Here is a 24153-nt window from a genome sequence, read left to right on the forward strand (position 1 = left end):
TTGTGTTGTTTTCCCTTTTGACATGGAAGACATTTATCTTCCACTTGAAACCTCAGCATTGGAACCCCTTTCACTAGCTCATGTCTAACAAGGTAATTCATTTTTCGATAGTGAATATGGGCCATGCGTCTGTGCCACAACATCGATTCAGCTTCAGATGCTTTTGATAGTAAACCCGCCACCACAGCAGTTCGATCCCTAGCCCCCATGTCCTTGACATAAGTGTCATTTCTCCTTGGCGCTCGCATCACTATCCAATCGTCCAGAATCTCCAAACCTGGTTTCAAAACTAATGCTTCATTCTTGGTAAAATGGACCGAGTGACCCTTGTCGCAGACTTGTGACACTCTCATGAGATTGTGTTTAAGCTGCTCAACATAGTTCACTTTGTCCAGTGTGATCTTCCCATTGGTCACTTTTCCTCGACCTGTAATTCTACCACCTTTAGCACCCGCAAAATTCACATTTCCACCATCATAATCTTCAAATTCAGTCAACAATCTCGCATCCCCCATCATGTGCCTGGAGCAGCCACTATCAACATACCATAAGTTGATAATCCTCCTTAGCAGCTCCTGCACACACCAACCAAAAATTAGTTAGATTAGGGGACCCAAGCCTTGATGGTCTTGGGTCGTCCAAATTCACCAACCACTGGAACATCTATCCAATATCCATTACTCCTAACTGGAGTCTTGGATCTCAGACCTGTTGATGGAATTTGATTTTGAATTCCACTAGGTCTTTGGTCCTGAGGGTTCCTATACGTGTTTGGACTATTTGACCTTTTAAAATTTTGATTCCAAGAAGCATTATTGTTGTAATTTCTAAAGCCATTGTTATAAAAAGTTCGACCACCATTATTTTGGTATCGATTTTGATATTGACCTTGACTTCTGAAATTATTTGAATTATGATTGTTCATTCTTGGTGAACTGCTTCTAGGTCTTTCATTTCTGCCTAGTGGAGATCTAGGCTGAAATCTTGGTTGATTTCTTTGAAAACGAGGAACTTGTGGAGTTCCTTTTTCAGCCTTATCTACACCAACAGCAACATTCTCTGGTTGCTTAGGCGTTGACTTCTTTGGAGAGTTGGACTCTCTCACTTGCTTATCACCACTCTTCTCTGGTGACTTCTCTCTCTTCCTCTCACTCACTTGTGCTTCACTCTTTTTATTAGGACAACAGCTAGCTACATGTCCCTTTGTGTGACATTTGAAGCACGATCTATTTTTCGAAGACTTCTTCTCTGAAGCCTTTGAACTTGATTCAGGTTGTGATGATGATGCCTTAGAAGAATTTGGTTCAGTTTGCTTAGTTTCACAATTTTCTTTGTTCTTGTTTTTAGCAAACTCTACATTAGATTCGTTTTCTATAACAGCTGTTTCGGTTTTCATGTCACTTCTTTAAACAAAATTAATCTGTTTAACAACAGTTGGATTCTTATTCTTAGGATGTGAAGTTTTCTTTTTCAAAACTGGTTTGCTATTAATATTCTTCTTAGCATCATCACATGCAGACTCGTCACCTTGTCTTGATGTGGAACTACTTGGTGCTGTTGACATAAATTTGGTTAGCTCATCTTCATCAGGTAGGAATGAATAATCATGACTAAGAGGAGGTGGGACTTCATTAAATCCCTTGAATCCCAAACTACTCTTGTCATTACTCTTCTTTAACCCACCCATCATGTCTTTCATAACAAAAGTAGAGTCCCTGACTTGACCTAATTTCTTTTCAAGTTCAACAATTTTGAGTTGTGCATCTGACAACTCTTTGCATTTTTCAGAAACCTCTTTTGTTTTGTCAGCCATCATGTCATGAGCTAAGTCTATGACTTGAAGTTTTTCGTTTAATTTGCAGGTTAGAGAATCAATTTCACTTTCAAAACCTTTTATTTTCTTCAAGTATAAAGATTCATTTCTTTTAGCAAAAAAGTTTGATTCTTTAATGTTAGACATTTCGCATACCAAACTTTGGTTGTGTGTGGACAACGTGTCAACCTCACCATGTAGTTCACGATATTTTAAACACACAGAATTTGACTTTACCTCTCCTGTTTGTTTGTCAAGGTTGGCCATTAGAGCCGCAAGCTGAGCTTCCATTCTCTTGTATTTTGCATCTTTTTCTTCAGCTTCCCTTTCATGGTCAGACTTTTGATTTTTCTCTTCAGCATCTGTCGTCTGATCATTCTTCTCTTCTTCAGCTTTATTCTCTATCTTCACCTCAGCATCCACTTTCACTTCAGCATCTTCCACAACAGCTTCAACATCTTCAACTGGCACTATCTCAGCCATGAATGCCTGAGTGGCATTCTCATTGTCTTCTAGATGAACACTCCAATCATAAGAACCTTCTCGTGCTGTAGAGATCAAAGCCTTTGAGATAGAGTTGTTTGATGCATTCATGTTGTTTGAACTCTGACTATAAGTCTCTTGCTTTTGTTTTTGACATTCCCTAGCGAAATGCCCATAACTTTGACAGTTAAAGCACCTCACTTTGGTCTTGTCGAAACCAACACTTCGCCTTACGAACTTCCTTCCTGTTCTATTCATAAACCTCTTCACTCGTCTAGAAATCATGGCTATTTGCCATTGCAAATCCATCTCTTCAAGATCATCAGGGTCAATCTGATCATAATCTTCATCTAAAGTAGCAGGATTAGATATCTTCCCCTGAATGTAGTTTTCATAAGAAGCAACAAACGAAGCAAGTAGAGCCAGATGCTCTTCAGCAGACTTCACACTCATAGGCATTGACTTTGTACTACTACTATGCTTAGAAGCTGATGTTCTTTTGGCTCCTGTTGATCCTCCCGAAGCAGCTACAAAACACACATCACCATCCTCATTTACTGTAACCTGCTCATTCTCACGTGATAGAAACGCAGTAGCAGAGTCGCTAGAAGCGTTGTGAGATGAAGAAGATGTAAGCCCATTGTAAACCCCTGGATCTTGAACCTGATCATATCCAGTGTCTTTCTTCTTCATACTGAGCTCATAAGCTCTCAGCTTGCCAATTACTTCTTCAAGCTCTTTTGTCTCATAATTAGCTTCTCCCTTGATCATGAGAGTGTAGATATCCTACTTGGTAGGTAAGGCATCGAGCAGCTTGTCATTCTTCTCTATGTCAGTATAGCAATCGGTCTCATAATTTTCCATTTCTGACATCAGATGGTAGTAACGAGTGATAATGTCCTCAAGTGACTCATGTTTCATGTACTTGAAAACAGCAAACTGCTTCTTCAGTAGATCAATCTTGTTCTTCTTGACATCAACATTTCCCGCGTATCTCTTCTCTAATGCATCCCACATATCTTTTGAATTTGTGTACTTCTTGAAAGTATGCTTGATGCTATCAGGTAAGGACATTTTGATTGCAGCCAAGGCTCTCTTTTCAGCCTCATACATCTTTTTATCATTATCTTGCATGTTCACATAGGTTGTTCTACGTGGTCTGCCCTCAAAGTCGTGTGTAGGGTTTGTGTACCCATCTTCGATACATATCCACATGCAAGTATCCTGATATTCAATGAAGAATTGAAAACGATCCTTCCATGTCAGATAATTTTCCACCTTCATCATCTTAGGCGGTTTGTTGGTAGTGCCAACCTCATGCTCCATTCTCAACAGCTCATTCAAACTAGACATGTTCTACATTATAATGTAACAGACTGATAAAACCGTACAAAATTTCTCCGAAAACAGTGGTTACTATATTACACCGTTAGAATCGTCTCGAAAATACGAATCCAATGATATATAATGTCAAAAACCGAATTCGGGATTTTCCAGAGTCGTTTTTTTTTGTCCTAAAAATCCCACGAATTCAACGGTGCAGACAGTTTCTTCAAATGAGTTACGGTTCACTTTCTATTTGCAAAACATTGAAATTTTATCGACGATTGCCAACTGAAATTCCACCACTTTTAATTACGTTGCTTATTTCGCTGGATAATCACTTAATTTCACTAGTCTAATGTTTGTTCAATTTCGCTGATTAAGTTCACTAGTCAGTTTCGCTGATCAAGTTCGCTGGTTATTTTGGGTGGTCAAATTCGCTATTACGACGACCTGTAAAGTCGCCGAAAACCGTAATAATTTCGCTGTGAAAATTATACGGTTACCAAAGTCGCCTTTGGATTTAACTTCGCCGGTCACAGAGATATCAAGTCTCAAATTCGCTGATCAGTCTGCGAATTTGTTAAATTCGCCAATATCCAAATTCGCTGGTCCAGTAAAATCGGTAACTCAATCTAATCAAAATTCTGAAGATTTTTCTGATTCTCCAACACAAATCTGCAAAAATCAAACAACTTTATCAGCTTAAAATTTTCGAAAATTATCAAGAACAGATCGAAAAACACGAAGAACACGAAGAACAGTCTTCGAATCTTCAAGTCTATCAGCCAAAATTTTTCAAAAACAGTCAACAGAATCTTTCCAGAAATTCTGAAAAACACCAAACAAACAAACAAACCAGAAGATCAAAACAGCCAAAAATTTCTAAAATTTTATCAAACCAACAGAAAAATTCGAAAATTTTAAAACCCTAATTTTCAGGTTTAACAAAAAATTCGAAAAACTCCCTGATTCTGTAGAACACAATTCTGAACCGAGCCTTCAAGAGCCTAATGCTCTGATACCAATTGTAGGTCCCCTTGAGTCTTATGGATCTTCACAAAATTGTCAATCTGATCAAGAGTGCGGAATCCTCTTGATCAGAATATAGCAGAAAACGTGTAGGTACAGAAATCAACAATTTACTTTCAAACTAGGTTTTTATTGATTATCAATCTCACGAATTACAATCAATCAAAATCCTAACCAACTCCAAATTCGTCCAAGACCTAGTCTCTCACGAAAATACTCTCTCAAATACTGTTTTGGCTGATTAACCTAAACCCTAAAGCCTAACCTTGTTTATATAACACAAGGGTTACAACTTGGGCTAGGTTTAACCTCATGGACTGCGAATTGGACAAGCCCACTTCGCCACCATACACCCAATTCGTTGGGTTTGGTTATCCCAAACATAACAACTAACTATTACAAAGCTAAACCCGCTAACCGTTTATCGTTTAACTAATTATAAGATATCCAAAGACCAAATCTAAGTTGTTGTCACAGAATATGCACCAACATGGGTGTTCCACTTTTATCTTCTTGTCTCCTTTATAAGGATTGTAGCATCCTGGTTGAACGGTTGGATCAGCGTATTCACAACTGAAAGAATAAGCTTCTGTTTTTGCTGGTAGATTACAGATTATTATTTCAGTGTTGTCAGCTATGCATGTTTATTGGTCATCGGTCTTGATCTTACCTGCTCGGATTATTCATGACTTAGAAGCAAAAATGCGGAATTTCCTTTGGTCTCAGGGTTCTTTTCAGCGTGGGAAGGCCAAGGTTTCTTGGAAATCTATTTGTGTTCCTAAGCTTGAAGGAGGTTTGGGTATTAGATGGATTGGCGATGTCAATAAAGCTCTAATGGTTTCGCATGTATGGAGCATTCTAACTAGCCGTGAGTCGTTATGGGTTGCTTGGATTCACTCGTACAGGTTAAAGGGTCGTAACTTCTAGGATTGTAGGGCTGTTCCGAATTGTTGTTGGAGCTGGAGGAAACTATTACAAATTCGGCCGCTGGTTAGAGGTTATTTTTGGTCCAAAATTGGTGACGGTAGACGCACATCAGCTTGGTATGACAATTGGAGTGCGATTAGTCCTTTGAGTTCCTTCCTATCGGCTAGGGTTATCACAAGAGAGGGGTTTACTTTACAAGCAACCATAGCCGATATGTCTTCTAATGGTTCGTGGTTATGGCCTAATGCTTGGCGTGACACTTATCCAGTCCTTATTCAACTTGATCAGGTACAACGGGATGTTAATGTGCAAGATCGATTGTTTTGGAAAGATGGAGACGATTTCAGTGATTATTCTTCTTCGGGAGTCTGGAACTCTATCAGAGCTAGCGAACCGGAGGTGGATTGGGCTAGTATTGTTTGGTTTGCGCAGTGTATTCCTCACCATGCTTTCGTTATGTGGCTTATTATGCGGCGTAAATTGACGACTCAGGATAAAATTCTTCAATGGAATACCACAAGAAGAAATTCCATGAATATGATGTGTTGCCTCTTGTGCTATGAAAATATTGACTCGCATGATCATTTATTTTTTGAGTGCAAGTTCTCTACTCAGGTTTGGAAGACGATTCGAACCAAAGCAGGTATGGGTAATGTGGAAGCAAAGTGGAGCGTTATTGTGGAATGGCTTCAGCTTCGAGCTAGATCCAAATCCGCTGCCAACCTTGTTTGTCGATTAATTGTTGCTGCTTCAGCTTATGTTATTTGGCAGGAACGAAACCATCATTTATTCAAGAATCATGCAAGCCCCCCAGAAAATATCTGTGCTTCGATTTTTGACATTGTCCGATATAAATTGATGGGTTTAAAGTTCAAGAATACGCCTAAAGTGAGGATACTTCTTGAGAAGTGGGAGATTCATGGAGACTCGGTCGTTGATGATGGAGGCTAATTGATTTTTCTTTATTTTTTCCTAGATATTAGTCTAGTGGTTGTATTTAGATTGTTTTTGTGTTTTCATTTGTTCCACATTCATGAGGCATGTCTCATGTTTGAACTAGTAAGGGTATCTCCTTACAACATGTTTTGTTTGGTTGTGAATATATAAAATCACCGAGGTAACCCTTTACCCAAAAAAAAAAATCATTTTCTAATTTTTTTTTTTTGCATAAGTAAATCACAACTATACAAACATATACTCCTATGATCGAATTTTCATCACACGGGTTTAAAAAGAAAAGGTTTAATGGTTGTGGCCTAAATGGGTTGGTCAAACGAAAGGATTAGGCTCAAAGTGGGCGACTAGAGGATTTATTTGGGTAAGGATGGATAAATGGTTTTAATGGAAAAGGTTCGCCTAATGTCTTAATCATCCTCATGCTTGTATTCGGTCTATGGTCTCAAACGTATCAAAAGTCGCAAGCTCTACAATACATGACTAATGGTCGACTCAAACAAAGAAACATGAATATGTAAACCTATGATGTAAAAGCGGCTCAAAACCTCACATATATAAAGGGTATGGTATGTGATATGCATGATGTGCTAGTTTCTTAGGCGAATTATTCCCAAATAACCTCCCGCTAAATACCCGTCATGCTATTAATTTGAACTTGACCATGACAAAAGACCAAATGGGTTGTGCTATCCCGCGTTGACTTAGTTACTTGTGCTTTTGAGATCGCTTTCGAAACAAGACATGTTTGAAAATTTTTTGAAATTTTCCCCCATCCCCACATTTGAGGTAAACATTGTCCTCAATGTGTAGTGTTTAAACGAACGGGTTAAAATTGAAAAACTTTTACTACTCCCCCATCCCCACACTTGAGGTAAACATTGTCCTCAATGTGTAAGAACTAGAATTTTTAAATCGCACAAGGGATGTGACACGGCTAATTTGTGACAACCCTCACAATTACAGGTATTGTACAATTAATTAATCTTAATTATGTGCTTAATGACTGTGATTGATTATAACTGACAACTCAAACTGCTTTATGATTTCTGCATCATACATACATATGCATCATATTTCATGCTGTCACTCCGTATATTACACACAAATTCTAGTGACATACTTGGTGCACAAAGCACGGTTAGCACACTGAACGGACAATTCAGAAAAATGCTGACAATGCCAGCAATAGATAGACAGTGTCTTTAAGGCCTAGTATTGGCCAGGGATAAGGTACTACACTAGTATGGAGTGTAGGGAAGTGAGGACCATAAAACTGCGTAACTAGGTGATAGTTACAGTGCCGGGAAGTGCCTAAAACACACTTTAAATGCAGAATTTTGCACTCATTAATAAAATTCAGCATTTTAAAATACTAGTGAAGTGCAAAAATATGTCAGAATGGTCCTGTATACTTTCCTAAGTGACGGGGGTTAATTGTGTTGCAAAAATATATATGAAAGACACCTTAAGGGACAATTAAACACTTTAACGGAACGTTATCAAACCGAATAACCGGACATTACCCGGAACACTAAATTTTTGCCAAAACACATTGTTTCACTAATTCTTGGCTTGTCGTGATCCCCGAACACCCTAACACCCACTAAAAAGCAACTAACTAACCTATATCATCACAACACTTGAAATCTAACTATCCATTACACCTTAGTTGGAAAAGTTACAACCAACCCCCCCTAAAACCGAATTCGGTCCCAAGTAGGACCCACACAAATCATCCACCATACTCCCTAATCTTGTGTAAGATTTTGTTACATTATTTTATTAGATATTTGCTTGTAAATATGACCAAAATATGTGAAGGATTCTATTTAAGCATGGTGCAAGATCACAACCATCACTCTTCATCATTCACTCCCTCACTCTCACACTCTCTCTCCCTCTCTCGGCCACCCTACCACCGCCAACATCACCACCATTCCACCACCATCTCTTCCATTGTTAAGCTTCATTTAGGTGCTGGAAGGTGAATCAAAGGTGCTTGAGCTTGTGGAACTTCAAAGGAGCCTTATTCTTGCTTCTTCATCATCTTTTCTCATCATCTTCTTCACTAGATTCTACCCTAGCCTTGTGCTAGTAGTAAGTTACTTGCACACCCTTGTTCTTCTTGCTTTTGTGATAAAAAAAATTGTAGTGTGATGAATATGTTCAAATCACTAAAGAAACAAGAACACTAAAAGATGAACATGAAACTTTACATGAAATCTTACATTAAAAGTTTACTTGAAGATGATAAATGCTACTAGTTAGATGTTGTCATGAGTATGTTGTTAGTTTTATGGTGACCCTTGATTATGTGGTGTTAAACACCATGTGAATCTTGTTAAATAATACGTAAAAGTATGATTTAACAAGACTAGAAAGTGGTTTGTGTCACATAAAAAGACCACTTTCTAACTAGACATGAACTTTATAAAAATGATTTTTCACAAAATATAAACTAACTAGTAAGTTGATGAGTATGTTAATCCAAGTTTTACAAAAGGCTTTTGTAAACAAACCAAGTTCAAGAACCGATCTCTAAAAGTTTATGACTTTTACATACTCTCACATAATTTTTGTAAGTAAAATAAGTGTAAAAAGCTTTTATTTACAAGAAGAGTTCAAGAGTTAAATTTTTGTAAAAATTACTTACAAGTTGTAAACACTAAATTATTTTAAGAGATTGATTTTAAAGAAATAAATTCGTTTCGGAAGGTAACTAGGTCTACTAAAAGTCTTACCAAGTTACTACGCGTTTTCGAGATATATCAAGTTCATGACTAGTGTGAAACGCATATATTTTGCTCTTGGTAATGTTTTCAAGGATTGTTGTTGATTGATTTTGAAAAGAAAATGATATGCTTAATAGCATGGACACCTCCGTTTTTAGGGGAAACTCTGGTGAAATTTTCTAAAAATCTCAAGACTTAGAAAATATTTTTCTAGCAAGTGCTTACAAATATATTTTTAACCTTGTTTTCAAAATAAACTTCGCCATGATTTTTATTACAAATATACTAAGTGCCGGAGGTTGATTTTCGTAAGTAAAATTTGATAAATATATATTTAGAATATATATTTCATACTATAACTCTTGTGTGATTATTTGTTTATTTTGAGAACTAGTTATATTATTTTTAGGGTAAAATAATATAACTTATGTATACCATGAAATTACGACTTCAAAATAATACCAAAACTCTCACGAAATAAATATTGAAGTTACGCAATTATTATTGCAACACGAAATGTTAAAACGTAACTTATATGATATTTCAGAAAAATACTTTTACACGTATATGTTTGGTAAAATATTATTTTGAAAAATTTATGAAGTAAAATATAATATTTTTGTGAAAAATATATATATTTTAAAGAGTAAATTTCAAAGTTCGTCCTTTATGTATGTCTAAAATATCAAAGTACGTCCTTTGTCTTTAATAACATCAGAAAACATCCTTAATGTTTGCAAATCATTACATGTTACGTCCTTTAGTCCTAATCCAGTTACTTTTCATGGTTAAATTTGACTAAGTCAGCCCCACATAAGGGTATTTTGGTCATTTTATCATAAATAATAAAATAAATAATCATCAAAAAAAATAAATACAATCAATACTAACCAATTTCTATTCTGTAATCATCAAAATCAAAACCTGCATATATTCATTCTCCCACTATTCAACAACTCAGTCAACGCCTCTTTCGATTTCACATGAACCCTAACAAATCATGCTGGACATCAAAGCAAGACTGCTCTATTTTACCCTGTTTGAACTCAGAAGTGAAGAAAGTACCTGCCACCGCCACCGCCACCGCCACCGATCTGCCACCACCCGACCACCGCCACTCGACCACCACCATCACCCTGTTTGAACTCAGAAGTGAAGAAAGTCCATTTTTTCCGGCTACGGATGTTAGTGGGGAACAAAGAGATAACCATTTATGTCAGCCGCCACCTAAAATTGGAGCTATCTGTTCGTCTCGTGATGCCGCCCTCAAACATCAAGAAGCCCCAAATCTGAGCCCTCCTGAAGTGTCGGCTAGTGTTCAAGCAGAGCATTCAAGAGCCCACAGAGCTGTCAATCGATCCACCAGGTCTGTTCCAAGCTCTGGTTATGAAGATTTGGACCGAATTAGGGCAGCCAATGTAGCACATGACCATGCGCTTATGTGTGAGGCTGGTTTACCACCTGGTGGCCTTCGATCTGCAAACCCTAAAAAGACTTCGATTAAAATCAAGGGGTTTCGAAACAATCGCAGAACCAAACCTGCTGTGAAGTACAGCCCTGCTCTCTCTGATTTGCGGATTAAAGGCTCTGGTGGTGGTTGTGGTCTTGCAATTAGAGAGAGAGATAGAGCTGGTGTGTGTGTGAGAGAGAACAATACGGCGGTGGTGGTCCGTCTGCTGTGGTGTACGGGCGGTGGTGGTCGGTCTGCTGAGGTGTACGGCGGTGGTGGTGGTGGTCTTGCAATGAGAGAGAGAGAAAGCTGGTGTGTGTGTGTGAGAGAGAGAGGGTGTGGTGGTGGCAGGTGAATGTTGAAGATGATTATGATTATTAATTTTATAGTAAATTACAAAAGACACGGTAAAATGACCAATATACCCTCATGTGCTTCACATGTGACCTGACTTAACTGGGAAAACAAACAAGGTTTAGGGTAAAGGACATAACTTGATTGGTTTTTCAAACATTAAGGATGTTTTCTGAGGTTATTAAAGACAAAGGACATACTTTGATATTTTAGACATACATAAAGGACGAACTTTGAAATTTACTCTATTTTAAATTAAGGTGTTTTAGACAAATAATTTAAATATATTTTTCTAAGTGGGACTTAAAATATATTTTTTTTCGGAATTACAAGTGTACATGTATAAATACCCCCATCCTTGGGAAGGAAATACGCGTATAAAATACTTGAGAAATTCGGATACAAAATAGTTGCCTAACTATTATTCCAAAACCCTAAAGACAAAATTTAAGTTAAAATAATAATTATTATTTTAACAAGAAGTTAAGACTTGGAATAATGACAAAGTAACATAACTCAAACCCGTAAATACAAAGACAAGGTACGGCCCGTTCGTCTAACAAAAATTAGCACATTGTAGGGGGTCGTATTTGCTGACGAGACCGGAGATTTTAGTACGATTTCAGGAGACGCACTTCTGTGAGTTCATGTCCCCCTTTTCTCTTTACTGTTTTCAGTTTTATACTTCGGGGGTGAAATACATGCGACAATTATTACAGACACTTATTTACATGGTATCGTTAGCATAGGGAGGGTTTTACTACTAGATCATGTGAAGGGTGGGTACAACACTTAAGGCCATCAATCCTCGTTGATAGGACCGAGGGACACATGAGTGATAAATCTATTTGGGTGTAGCGAGCCCACACCCGTGAGGCCGGGGCGGCCCATAGAGGTGACTGTGTCTTACAGCCGAAGCCCGGTAACAAATTCGCTAGGTTTGAGTCTTCCTGCACATACCAGTGGCTTTGCAACCCATTGGTGATCTCTTTTTCCTTATTGCTACATACCAGGGACTTTTATTCATACATGAAAGGTTTATACATACTCACTTTTACATGAACTCACTCAACTTTTGTTGATTTTTCAAACTACATGTATTTCAGGAAATTAATGGATCTAGCGAAGTGTGCAATTGTGTCAAGCTGCGTAGGGAATAATGATGTCATCCAGGTTTAGGAGGTTTACCTGGACGGGTTACATGTCTCTAAACCACGTTTTTATTTAAGTCTTTTGTTTGGTCGTATGAACATGTTTTAATTATGTCATGGTTGTAACTTGTTTTATGTGTCGACATTTTAAACAATGACGTTGTGTTAACTTTCAATTTAATGAATGGATGATCACCATGTGTTTTATTTTCATATAGCATGGTTATGATTGTTGCTATGGTATTAAGAAGTCACACCAAACTAAACCCACGCTTCCGCAAAAGCTAGGGTGTGACAACTTGGTATCAGAGCCTCGATCATAGCGAACTAGGATTCCTTCTCGAGTCTAGACTATGATCACTAGGGCTCTCACAAAAACATTTTTACATTGCATACACTAAACGTCCAGATCCAGGATACAAAACATTTTTACAAACAAAAAGGCACAAATACACTTTTCAAAGTTATATTTTAGTCTTAGAGACTGAGGGAGGTTCAGTCTTAGAGACTGAGGGAGGTTTATTCTTAGAGACTGAGGGAGGTTCAGTCTTAGAGACTGAGGGAGTTCAGTCTTAGAGACTGAGGGGTTCAATCTTAGAGATTTGGGAGGTTTAGTCTTAGAGACTGAGAGGTTGGTCTTAGAGACCAGGGAGTTAGTCTGAGAGGCTAGGGAGTTCAGTCTGAGAGGCTGGGAGGGGTAGTCTGGGGAGACTAGGAGGATTTCTTGCTTGCACTATTGTGACTTACACGTTTATTTGATTTCATGTTGATATATGTGCATATGTGTGGTTGTGTTACAGACACCATGCCATCATCTTCAGATACTGGAGTATCGGACACATTGGATCCTTTAGCGATCGTGTCGGACGATGAGGTTCTGTCAGAGAGTGAGGTGTACATGTCAGACACTACTAGCATGGATGAGGATGATTTCCAGCCGTTTGCTCTTCCTGAGTTTGGAGATGATATTCCTATTGCTGATGGCCCTTTCGATGGGGACCTACCTCTTCTCAGGTCCCTGCTCCTCTACCGCTTGCAGCAGTTCCTCTCGAGGATCTGCCTCATGATGAGTTCGCCGATGATGAAATCGACTTGTTCCTAGAGGGTCCCCCGGAGGGTGACCAAGATGGAGTGGCCCTCATGGATGCCAATGTCCCTTTTGCTGATGATCCTGTTGTCGACCCTGTTGATCCCTTGGCTGAGATTCCTGCTGATGTGCCCATTGCTGATCCTGTCATTCCAGTTGAGGCTCCCATTGAGGAGGCTCCTTTTGATTTATTTGGTGCTTACTCCTTCGAGTCTGTAGCGTCCGCTTCACCGCACGCCCAGGGCGCACAGCTCTATTCCTCTGATTCCGACTCAGACATGGCGATGTCGGCTGCGCCTCTCGTTTTCCTCGACGTTGACCCAGAGCCAGAGGTGGAGTTTTTGCCTGATGAGCCTGCTCCTGTTGGTCCGGAGCCGGTCGTTTCTTATGATCCCATTGAGGCCCCAGCTGTCGCACCTTTGCCAGACCCTTTACCTGAGCCTGGTCATGTCGATATGCCTCACATATCACCACCTGTCATTGTTGCACCCGTCGAGTTACCACTGATTCCTGATGCTCCTGTTATTGATGCACCCATTGTTGCACTGGTAGTACCTGTTTCAGCCCCTGTGCATGCTGACCATGCACCGTTTGCTTCTCACATTGATCCTCGTTATGCTGACACCCGTAACGGGTGGATCAAGGATGATGACTACCCACCGTTTGTGCTACCCGTCACTCCTCCCGTAGCACCTGTTTCCGCACCTACTGAGATTCCATTATTCCACCCACACACCTCTGACATCCATCGCACTGATCTTCCCATCACATTCCTCCAGGACATACCGCCACCTCGTCCTGGGGAGGGTTCATCGAGGCAGCCGCCTGTTTTTGTTCCACCTGTACCATCATCACTTCCGTTCATGTCCCAGTTCCCTCACACTGCACCATCTTCCGTACCGTCGGGCGAGCCGTTTCTGTGGGCACCCAATGTTATGCCGTTGTAAAACCCGTACTTATCATTTGGGGTACACGACCGAGGACATACTCATCTCTCTACAGCTACGGCAGGACGCATTGAGTTGTCGCATTCAGGAGTTAGAGAGATCTCCATGTCCTCCGTGCCACTGTCAGACTCCTTTCGCCGCACCGCACACTCCCCTTCCGCTTCCACCCGATTCGGATGTTCGTTTCCTTACATCTGAGCAGCAGATTGCCTATTTTCTGAGCGTCATTCGTGCCTTAGAGGAGGATTGGGTGCACATGCGCCGGTTGCTTTTCTCTCGTTTTCCTCCTCCTCCTTTGCCATCAACATATATATTTTTGGTTTGATGCAGGCAGATCATTTTGGTGAGAAAGTTGCGATTGGGCTAGCTTGCGAAGACTTTTTGGAAGACCACGCTTTTGTACATGATTTGTGTAGACAGATTTGTATTTTTGGGGGTGATGTAACTCCATGATCTGACCAACATGACCATCTTTTAGACTATATGCTTTTGTACTATATGCTTTGTTGAATTATTTGTTTTAATTTTATAACATGAGATGTTATGTGGTTGATGAATGTTACTATATATGCATACTTATTATACTTACTATGACCTGACCAACATGACCATCTTTTAGAAGATGCCTCCACGACGCGACGTGCGCATGCCCACTACTGAGGCGGAACTCCAAGGGATAATTTGTTGGTGCATAATGTCTAAAGCCTGCGTCTTAGTCTTAGTTAATCAATGTATAGGGTCTAGTTATGTTAATTATGTATTGTATAGGGGTTAATTGTGTAAAAGTTGGGTTTTCATGTAAAGGTTTCGCTTATATGGACATGTCCATTTAAGCGAAACTATTTGTTAAAAGGTTTCGCTTTTATGGACTGTTCACTTAAGCGAAACTATTCCCCTATAAATACCCTAAGTGTTTTCTCATTTTGTACGTTGATGTCACAAGTGTAGCCGACCTGCTGACCTTGTATTTCATGAAAGTTGAATGAGAAAACGGTGTTAAAGTGTATTACTTCTGTTTCTACTCATTTCTTCTACAGTTTTGCTTTGATTCATGCCAAATATGTATTTCCGCTACATATTCGGTAGGTGCTAGCTCCGATTGTCTCAAACAACGGTCAAACTCGGTCCTACAATTGGTATCAGAGCCAGTTGTGAGCTAGTTGACCCAAATCAAGGCCTTTTTCAAGCACTTTGTGAGTTTCTGACATTTCTGCTGGACAAAATGGACTAAGAATTGGACATACTGTGTAAAAGTACCGAATAACAAATCCTTGAAAAGCTCAGACCTTAAATCAGCTTAAAAGTGAAAATGGCTCGAGAATAGGTTCCGCTTGTGTGTCACCCTAGAGGTTTCGCTTATTTGGACCTGGAAATCAAAGGTTTCGCTCAAAAGGTTTCGCTTATAGTGCTATTTTCAGAGGTTTCGCTTGTGGAGTTCCGCTTATTGTGACTTTTTCAGAGGTTTCGCTTGTGGAGTTCCGCTTATTGTGACATTTCAGAAGGTTTCGCTTATAGGTTTCGCTTCAAATGTCTTTGCTGAGGTTTCGCTTGAAGGGTTTCGCTTATTATTCTTGAAGTAGTTCCGCTCTTGAGATCATTGTGTAGTTTCGCTTATTTGTACATCACCAGGTTTCGCTTATTGGGTTACTACTGGGTTTCGCTTATTTGAACAACTGAGTGTTTTCGCTTATACGTACACTTTGTGTTTGGTTTCGCTTATTTGACCTATGTTAGTGAAAAATCTGTGTTTTTGAGCAGTTAGTCCGTTTTGTACGCGATCAAGTATTGGAAACTTAGTCTGGGTTAAAAGTTTTTTGTCAGATACAATCTGTTAATCAAAAAGTTCAATATTGTTCGAGATTTGTCACTAAAAATGGATAATCAAGATTTCTATAACATGTTTGTGGGAAGTGGTGCGGCTATCCAAAGTCCAGCTAGTATCGTACAGAATGTTAACATGGAAAATGAATTGGGAACAATGCAAAAGCCACCCAAATTGATGAGCTTAGATGAATATGCTGGGTGGTCCGGAAGGTTTAAAAATTGGGTTCAGGCCAATCATTTCGAGTGTTGGATGAAGATTGAAATGAAATATGTACCTCCAGTTGACGGGCTCGGGTTGGTTAAAGGCATTGGAAGTCCTACAGATACTGAACAGACAGAGTTTAAAGCGGAAAAGAAAATGGTGAGCATCTTGCAACAAGCAATTAAAGAAGACATTCTTGTGTTACTACAGCATGACGAAAGTTCTCAGTCAATCTGGCAAGCGCTACAACTGAAGTTTAAAGGAAGTGTTTCTATGATCAAGAGCAAAAAGGCGCTTATCAAGAAAGAATTCGATATTTTTACTGGGATCAAAGGAGAGTCAACAAAACAGTTAATCGAAAGATATTGCCACCTTGTAGTTGAAATGAAAATATTAGAAATTGAAAAAACAAATGAAGAATGGATTGATAAACTTTGTGATGCACTTCCATATGATGAGTGGGGAACGTATCTTATGATGCTGAAAAACAGTTCTGATTTTGTGAATCTCAATCTGAGTTCATTTATTGAAAAGATCGAAGCCCACGAGCTTGAGTTGTTGAAGATAAAGAAGATAAATTCTGCTAGCATGCAACAAGATGTATCTTTATAATACAAAGGCAGTCCTTCAGTTACGAATCTTCAAAGCCCAAAGATACAAACAGGATTCAGTGCTGATAACACTTCAAATGCTACATCAAGTTCTCATCAATCAAGCAGTTCTACACCTTTCGTGAATTTTGAACCGAATGTCAAAGTTCAGGAACAGTCTTCGCCTCAAAGCTCTACCGGATCAAATCATCAGGCGTATGTTTCTGGAGTACAGTGTAATATCGCAGTAAACGTCAAAAATGGAAACGAGATAACGGAAACTGCTGCGAAGCAACATATTGCACTACTCGCTTCCATTCTCGAGGCATATAAAGGTCTAGTTGCGGGGAGAATTGGAAATCCGGACATGACAAAGGAGGACGATGACCAAATAGACCCCGAGGAGCTTGAACTGATTGACATTAAATGGGGTATGGCAAGCCTAGTTCGTCATGCTCAAAGGTTCATGGAAATCACGGGAAGAAACAGTTTATCAGGTCCGGATCAGAAGTTGGGATTTGATAAGTCGAAAGTAACGTGTTTCAAGTGTAAAGAACGCGGTCACTTTAAACGAGAGTGTCCAAACCGTGAAGTCAACAATCACCAAAACCCGTTCACCAATGATTACTATCGACAGGCAATCTACCATCGACCGAATCAACAGCAAACTGTTCAAAGGCCACAGATAGAAAATAAACCTGAAAAGGCATTGATTGTGAACCAAGATGATGAACAGGTAGCTGCAGGTTTTAGCTGGGATAAATATATCCCTGGTAGAGATGATCAGGCCATGATGGCAGAGGTTGTTGAGATTTCTGAGGTAGTGACTGAACCGGAGATTGTTGATGAAGTTGTTTCTGAAGTTGTTGAGGAGATTCCTACGGAAAATGTTATAGATGTTGAGGAAATAGCAGCTGAAGTATACTACTATCAATCACAACAGGAGGAGTTAGTTTATACTATGAAATCAGTTATGCCTCCTAATGTGTTTGATTCTTTTGCAGGTTATTTCGAGGAACCAAGAACCGGATCTTGTCCTAGATTTGAGGAGAAGAAAGAAGCCGTCGAAGAAGTGATTGACGTGTCTAAAGAGATGACCGGAGAAGTTCTGAAAGACATTGCTGATAAAGCTCTAATGGGAAAGCTTAAAGAGGTAGATTCAGAACCCAAGGAGTCACAGTCTGTCGATAAGGTGTCGGTTAACAGAGAGGAATCTGGAGTTCAGGAGGTCAAATCTGTCAAACAGTCTGTGTCTGAGTCAAAGCATGTCGGTAAAACTGATTGTGATGAAAAGGTTGATGAAAAAGTTGTTCCAATCCCCGAAACGCCATGCCAACGTTGTTTACAACCATGCGTGGAGTGTCTTGAAAAGGACACTAAGTATCGGGAATTGAAACATCATACAGATATGATTAAGTTTGACCTTGAACAATTAAAAGAAGCTTATGATACCTTAGCCAGATCAATTAAGATGATTCAAAAAGAAAGTGTTGAAAATGATAAAGCTACTAAATTGGCTAAAGCTACACTGTTTGATAAACAAAAGGAAGTCAATTATCATCTTGACACAATTGCGTCACTAAGAAAAGAACTTGAATTGGCCAAGATAGAGAATGACAGGATCGATAAAAAGTTAATGAGCTATGTGGCTTCGTCTTATGTTTTGGAACAAATCGTCCCTCAACAGCCACATGCTACACCTGTTTTCAAGAGCGTTCCACCCCCAATGTGGAGTCACTACACTCAAAAATATCCAGATGGGGTGGATGCTGCTTTAAATCTTAAGCTGAAAACGATTGAGAGTGATTTACCTGACAGCATTGATATCACTTTCACTGCATCTGACACTGATAACGAATCTCAGGTTATCAAAAATGTTGTCGATCAGGTGTTGGATGAGGAAAGTGAGAAATCTGAAAAGGCTCATTCTGAGAAGGCTGTCAGTGATTTTGAAGACGAAGGAAATTTCTTAGATCGATATGTACCGAAATCGGAAAAGAGTACGAATGATGATCCGATCATGGTGGTATACACTATGGTTGGAACTGACAAACTTTATTCCGACTTTGAGTACCCGCTTCAGAATGTCAAGATCGAAAATGTCGAGAAAGTGTTTAAACTGGTTGAATTGAACATTAACGAAATTAATAACAATGAATTCTTTTCGAAACTGAATAAGTCGTTTGTTACTTCACGTCCCACAAGTTCGGAAAAGAAAGATGGGGTTGGTAAAGGTCAAAACAAGAAAAATCATCTTAAAAACAAAGGAATTGGGTTTGAAAAGAAAACGGCTAAACAAGTGATTAAGCCAAAAGAAAAGATAAATGATGTTTTTGTTGCTGGTCCTAGTACTGATGTTGAAAAGGAATATATTTTTAGTCAAAAAGCTGTGGACGATTTCAATGCAGCACAGAAGCTTAAAGAAGAAACGGTTAATACTACTTTTGTCGAGTATGATAAAAGGGTGTGCTATCGCTGCAATGAGATTGGACACATGGCAAAACAGTGTCAAAAAGTGTTTAAGAAACATGTTGTTGAAAAACCAGTTCAAAAACAAATGGTTGAGAAACCAAAGGTTGAAAAACCAAATGTTCAAAAACAAAATGTTCAAAAACAAATGGTTCAAAAATCTCGACCTAAGTCACCAGTTGTTTCAAAAGGTAAAAAGGAAATGGTTTCTCCGATCCGTATTTTGAAAAGAGGTGAATCGTTGAAGTCGGAGGATAAGCTGAAATCGACCTTCGAGATTGGCGAATCCTCTAAGACTAGCAAGACTTCAAAGTTTTACCCTAAGACGAAAACTTTTGAAAATCAGTCTTGGATCGCAAAATCGAAACCGTCAGTTGAGGTCAAGAAGATGGAGAACGCTTTGAAAATTGATTCAAATCTTTTAAAAAATGATGTGGTTGATTTTGAAAATGAAGTAGATAATTTTCTTGATGAATTTCCTCCAATAACTAACAAAGTTAAAACAATTGTAAAAGAAGAGGTTCCAAATGTCACATTTGATTTTCCGAAAACAAATGAAAAGTGTGATGTTGTGTTCGGGAGTGTGTCGGAAGTAAAGAAATCATGGGCTTCATTGTTTGAATAAATTGTTTTTGTTGGTTGCAGGGGCTGCCCAAGTCAATTCTATCAAGATGGATTATGGATAGTGGAGCTTCACGTCATATGACTGGGACTTTAGCTCTTCTTTATGATGTTAAGTCAATCAATGGAAGCTATGTTGGGTTTGCAGGGAATCAAGGAGGAAGAATAGTTGGTCGAGGAACGCTTACAAACGGAGTGATCTCATTTGACAAAGTGAACTATATAGTCGAGCTCGAAAACAACTTACTGAGTATATCACAGATTTGTGATAAAGATTTTAGTGTACGTTTTACTAAATCTGAATGTTTAGTGTTGAAACCAGGGTTTAAAATCCCTGATGAGTTGGTGTTGTTGCGCGCTCTGCGGGTAAATGATCTTTATATTTTGGACATGAGTGTCGCAACGCCAACAACTCATCAAAAACAGTGTTTTGTCACTAAGTCTAAAGCTACTGAAAAGGAGTCCATAATGTGGCACCGGAAAATGGGTCACATTCACGTGCGAAAAATGTACTTTTTAGTACATAACGATTTAGTTGAGGGTGTTAATGTGAAAAACTTTCACTTAAATGATGATTGTATTGCATGTAAAAAGGTAAAGCAGACTCGGAAGTCACATCCACCGAAGATGCTCAACTCTATCAGGTTACCTCTTGAGAGATTGCACATGGATCTCTTCGGGCCTGTCAACGTCAAGAGCATTAGCGGGGATTTATATTGTTTGGTGGTGACAGACGACTTTATGAGGTTTTCGTGGGTTGTATGCTTAGAACGAAAAGATCAAACTTTTGAGTCATTGATGATGCTTTTCAAGAAAATGGAAACGGTGTATAAACTGCTAATCCGGAGGATTCGAAGCGACAACGGAACGGAATTCAAAAACAACAAGATGTATGAGTTCTGCAACAAGAAGGGAATTCTTCATGAATTCAGTGCGCCATACACACCACAGCAAAACGGCGTAGCTGAACGAAAGAATCGGACCCTGATCGAGACAGCCCGTACGATGTTAGCCGATTCCAAGCTGCCAATCTACTTCTGGAGTGAAGCAATTTCAGCAGCCTGTTACACTTTGAATAGGGTTCTCACTGTCAAGAAATACAAGAAGACTTGCTTTGAGCTGCTGCACCGTTACAAGCCAAATTTTTAGTTTTTAGAACCATTTGGTTCGCCTTGCACGTTTATAGATGAAAATGGTAAATTTGGAGCAAAAGCTAATGAGGGTTTCTTTGTAGGTTACGCAAGCCCTCTGAAGAGGGTGTTCGTACCATGCCTGGGAAAGGTGATTCAAGTCCAACACGTGGATTTTCAGAAGCACACTCCATTGCCACAACTTCCCGGACAAAGATTCCTATTCGATTACGACAAACTCTGGGAGTCGTTTCAATTGCCTGTCGAGCCAAGTGATGAGGAACTAGCTTTTCTGTACCAGTATCAGCAATATATTTCACAAGAGCCTGTGTCTAGTCCGCTAGAAGTTTCTCAACCTACCGTGAGTACTCACGACAATGAAGCAGGACCAAGTGGAACTACTCACGAACCACCAGAGGAACCAGCTCCATCATTTGACGTTTCTGACGACTCAGAGGAGGAACCCGCTCCTACCTTTAACGAGGAGCCAAATGATACTTCGCAGGATGCTGTGGATCAAATCGTTGATCTCGACATTTCGAATTTGGAATCGGAAGTAGTTGTGCCTGACACGGTTATGCCAAGGACGTTGTCTTACCACCCTTCAGAACAGATCATTGGTGACCTACAAAGTGGTGTCAAGACCCGACATCAAATAGACCTAGCTCTTACTTGTTTTTACTCTTCTGTTGCTGATATGCAAAAAGAAGTCTCACTTAAATGTTTCATTTCGCAGAGAGAGCCTAGAACCTACAAAGAGGCATTAACCGAGGATAGCTGGGTGAATGCTATGCAGGAGGAGCTGCAACAGTTCGAAAAGCTGGGCATTTGGAGACTTGTCGATCTGCCAAAGAATCAGAAGTTAATCAAGACAAAATGGGTTTTTAAGTGTAAGCGTGATGACAAAGGTGTCGTGGTGAGAAACAAGGCACGACTTGTGGTTCAAGGCTTCAGCCAACAGGAAGGAATAGATTATGATGAAGTTTACGCAGCGGTTGCAAGACTTGAAGCAATTCGGATTTTTCTAGCTTTTGCATCTTGGAAAGATTTTAAAGTTTATCAACTTGACGTCAAATGTGCCTTCCTGTACGGCACAATCAGAGAAGAAGTGTATGTGGGACAACCGCCGGGGTTCACAGACCCACAGCACAGAAACAAGGTGTATCTACTGGACAAAGCGCTGTACGGACTTCACCAGGCCCCGTGAGCCTGGTACGAGACGCTTTCGACATACTTGTTGGACAACGGGTTCACAAGAGGCACAGTAGACAACACTTTGTTCACCAAGGAAGAAGCAGGCCACTTGTTGATTGTGCAGATATATGTTGACGATATCATTTTTGGATCCACCAACGACGACCTGTGCAAAGAATTTGAAAAAGTAATGAAGAAAAAGTTTGAGATGAGCTCAATGGGGGAGATGAAGTTCTTCCTCGGGCTGCAGGTGGAACAATTGCCCGACGGAATATTCATTCACCAGACGAAGTATGTAAAGGACGTGTTCGACAAGTTCGACATGACAGATTGCAGTCCTGCATCCACCCCCCTCGCGCAGAATCATGGAATTTGTCCCGACGAGCAAGGTGTGAAGATGGACGAGACATTGTACCGATCAATCATCGGATCGTTGATGTATCTCACGGCTTCCCGTCCAGACATCATGTTCCCGACGTGTCTCTGCACCAGATATCAGTCGAATCCGAAGCAGTCACACCTGACCATAGTGAAACGTATCTTACGGTATTTAAAAGGTTTCCTAAGCATCGGCTTGTGGTATCCTCGATCGGGTGACTTTACTTTGTCTGGTTTCGCTGATTCTGATTTTGGTAGCTGTAAACAGAATGCTAAGTCCACCACTGCTGGGTGCCGGTTCTTCGGAACTCGACTTGTCACCTGGCAGTGCAAGAAACAAACTGTACTAGCGCTCTCCACATGTGAGGCTGAGTATCTCTCAGCTTCTAGCTGTTGCTCGCAGATCCTTTGGATCCAACAGAAGATGCGCGACTTCGGTTTGCAATTCTTGGATACACCAATTTTCATGGACAATGAAGCAGCTATTAATGTTACTAAAAATCTGGTTCACCATTCGAAAACTAAACACATTGAAATCCGTCATCACTTTATCCGTGATTGTCACGAGAAAAAGTTAATTCGGATTGAACACGTTAACACCGATGATCAGAAAGCGAATTTTTACACCAAACCATTCGACAAAAAGAGATTTTATTATCTTTTGAAATTAAACGGGATGAAGAATCTGCAATCTGGGAGGGTAAACGAATGTGAAGCCGAGTTGGGCGGCGATCTGACATGAACCTTTGTCGTGTTGTCAAGTTTTTTTTTTGTACAGTTTTATTTTCTGCTTTTCGATAAAAACAAAAACACAAAAATATGTTTTGGTTTTAGGGGGAGAAATTCGCAGAAAAATACAAAAACATGATAAAATCAAAAAAATACAAAAACAGTAGAAAATCATAAAATCTAAAAACATTAGAAAATTTCAAAAAGAGTTGTGTAGAATAGGGGAAATGATAGTACATCAGCTAGACGGACACAGTACGCTAAAGATTTGTAGTGTTTAAAATGCATTTAAGCAGTCTCGCTATAGATGTGCTGATACGTTTTTACAAAATTAGTAGATCAGTTTGGGATATAAACATAAATTTCACTTGCGTTTACGTGGGGAACACCTCCAGGATATATGGGTAACCCCTGAAATCCTGTTTGAAAGGTCCCGTATTCTGAAATACTAGGTCTTTATGCTCAGTGATATCTGGGGTATTATCCCGGGACTTCTGCTGTATGGAAATACTAACCTAGTCCCCGGATAATACTTTCTGCAAAAGCTTTGAAATATAAGCTCGCCCTCAGCATGCTGATGAAACAATAAAATTGATAGTCGCTGCTGTTGAAAACAAAAGATCCTCTAAAGGGGATACACCTTAAAGTCGAAGCCGTCATCTTTCTGCGTATATGGAAGTATCGACCTGAGCTCTCACGGCCCTCGCACATTACCCCTAAACAGATATCAGCTGTGGTATACTCACCTGTAAGACTGAAT

At 39.7% G+C, this 24153-nt stretch overlaps 2 protein-coding genes across 2 annotated transcripts; both read left to right on the forward strand.

Annotated features, from left to right (window-relative positions):
* Window positions 1–5791: 5791 nt before the first annotated feature.
* LOC110942580 lies at window positions 5792–6529 on the forward strand. The gene has a single exon (XM_022184353.1). It carries the CDS (start codon window positions 5792–5794, stop codon window positions 6527–6529), a length of 738 nt encoding a protein of 245 aa, XP_022040045.1.
* A 6833-nt stretch (window positions 6530–13362) lies between these two features.
* Window positions 13363–14256, forward strand: LOC110942579 (lysine-rich arabinogalactan protein 19-like). Its single transcript, XM_022184352.1, has one exon. It carries the CDS (start codon window positions 13363–13365, stop codon window positions 14254–14256), a length of 894 nt encoding a protein of 297 aa, XP_022040044.1.
* The last annotated feature ends 9897 nt before the right edge of the window (window positions 14257–24153 follow it).

The sequence above is a fragment of the Helianthus annuus genome, chromosome 11, assembly GCF_002127325.2.
Source record: "Helianthus annuus cultivar XRQ/B chromosome 11, HanXRQr2.0-SUNRISE, whole genome shotgun sequence".
Taxonomy (NCBI): domain Eukaryota; kingdom Viridiplantae; phylum Streptophyta; class Magnoliopsida; order Asterales; family Asteraceae; genus Helianthus; species Helianthus annuus.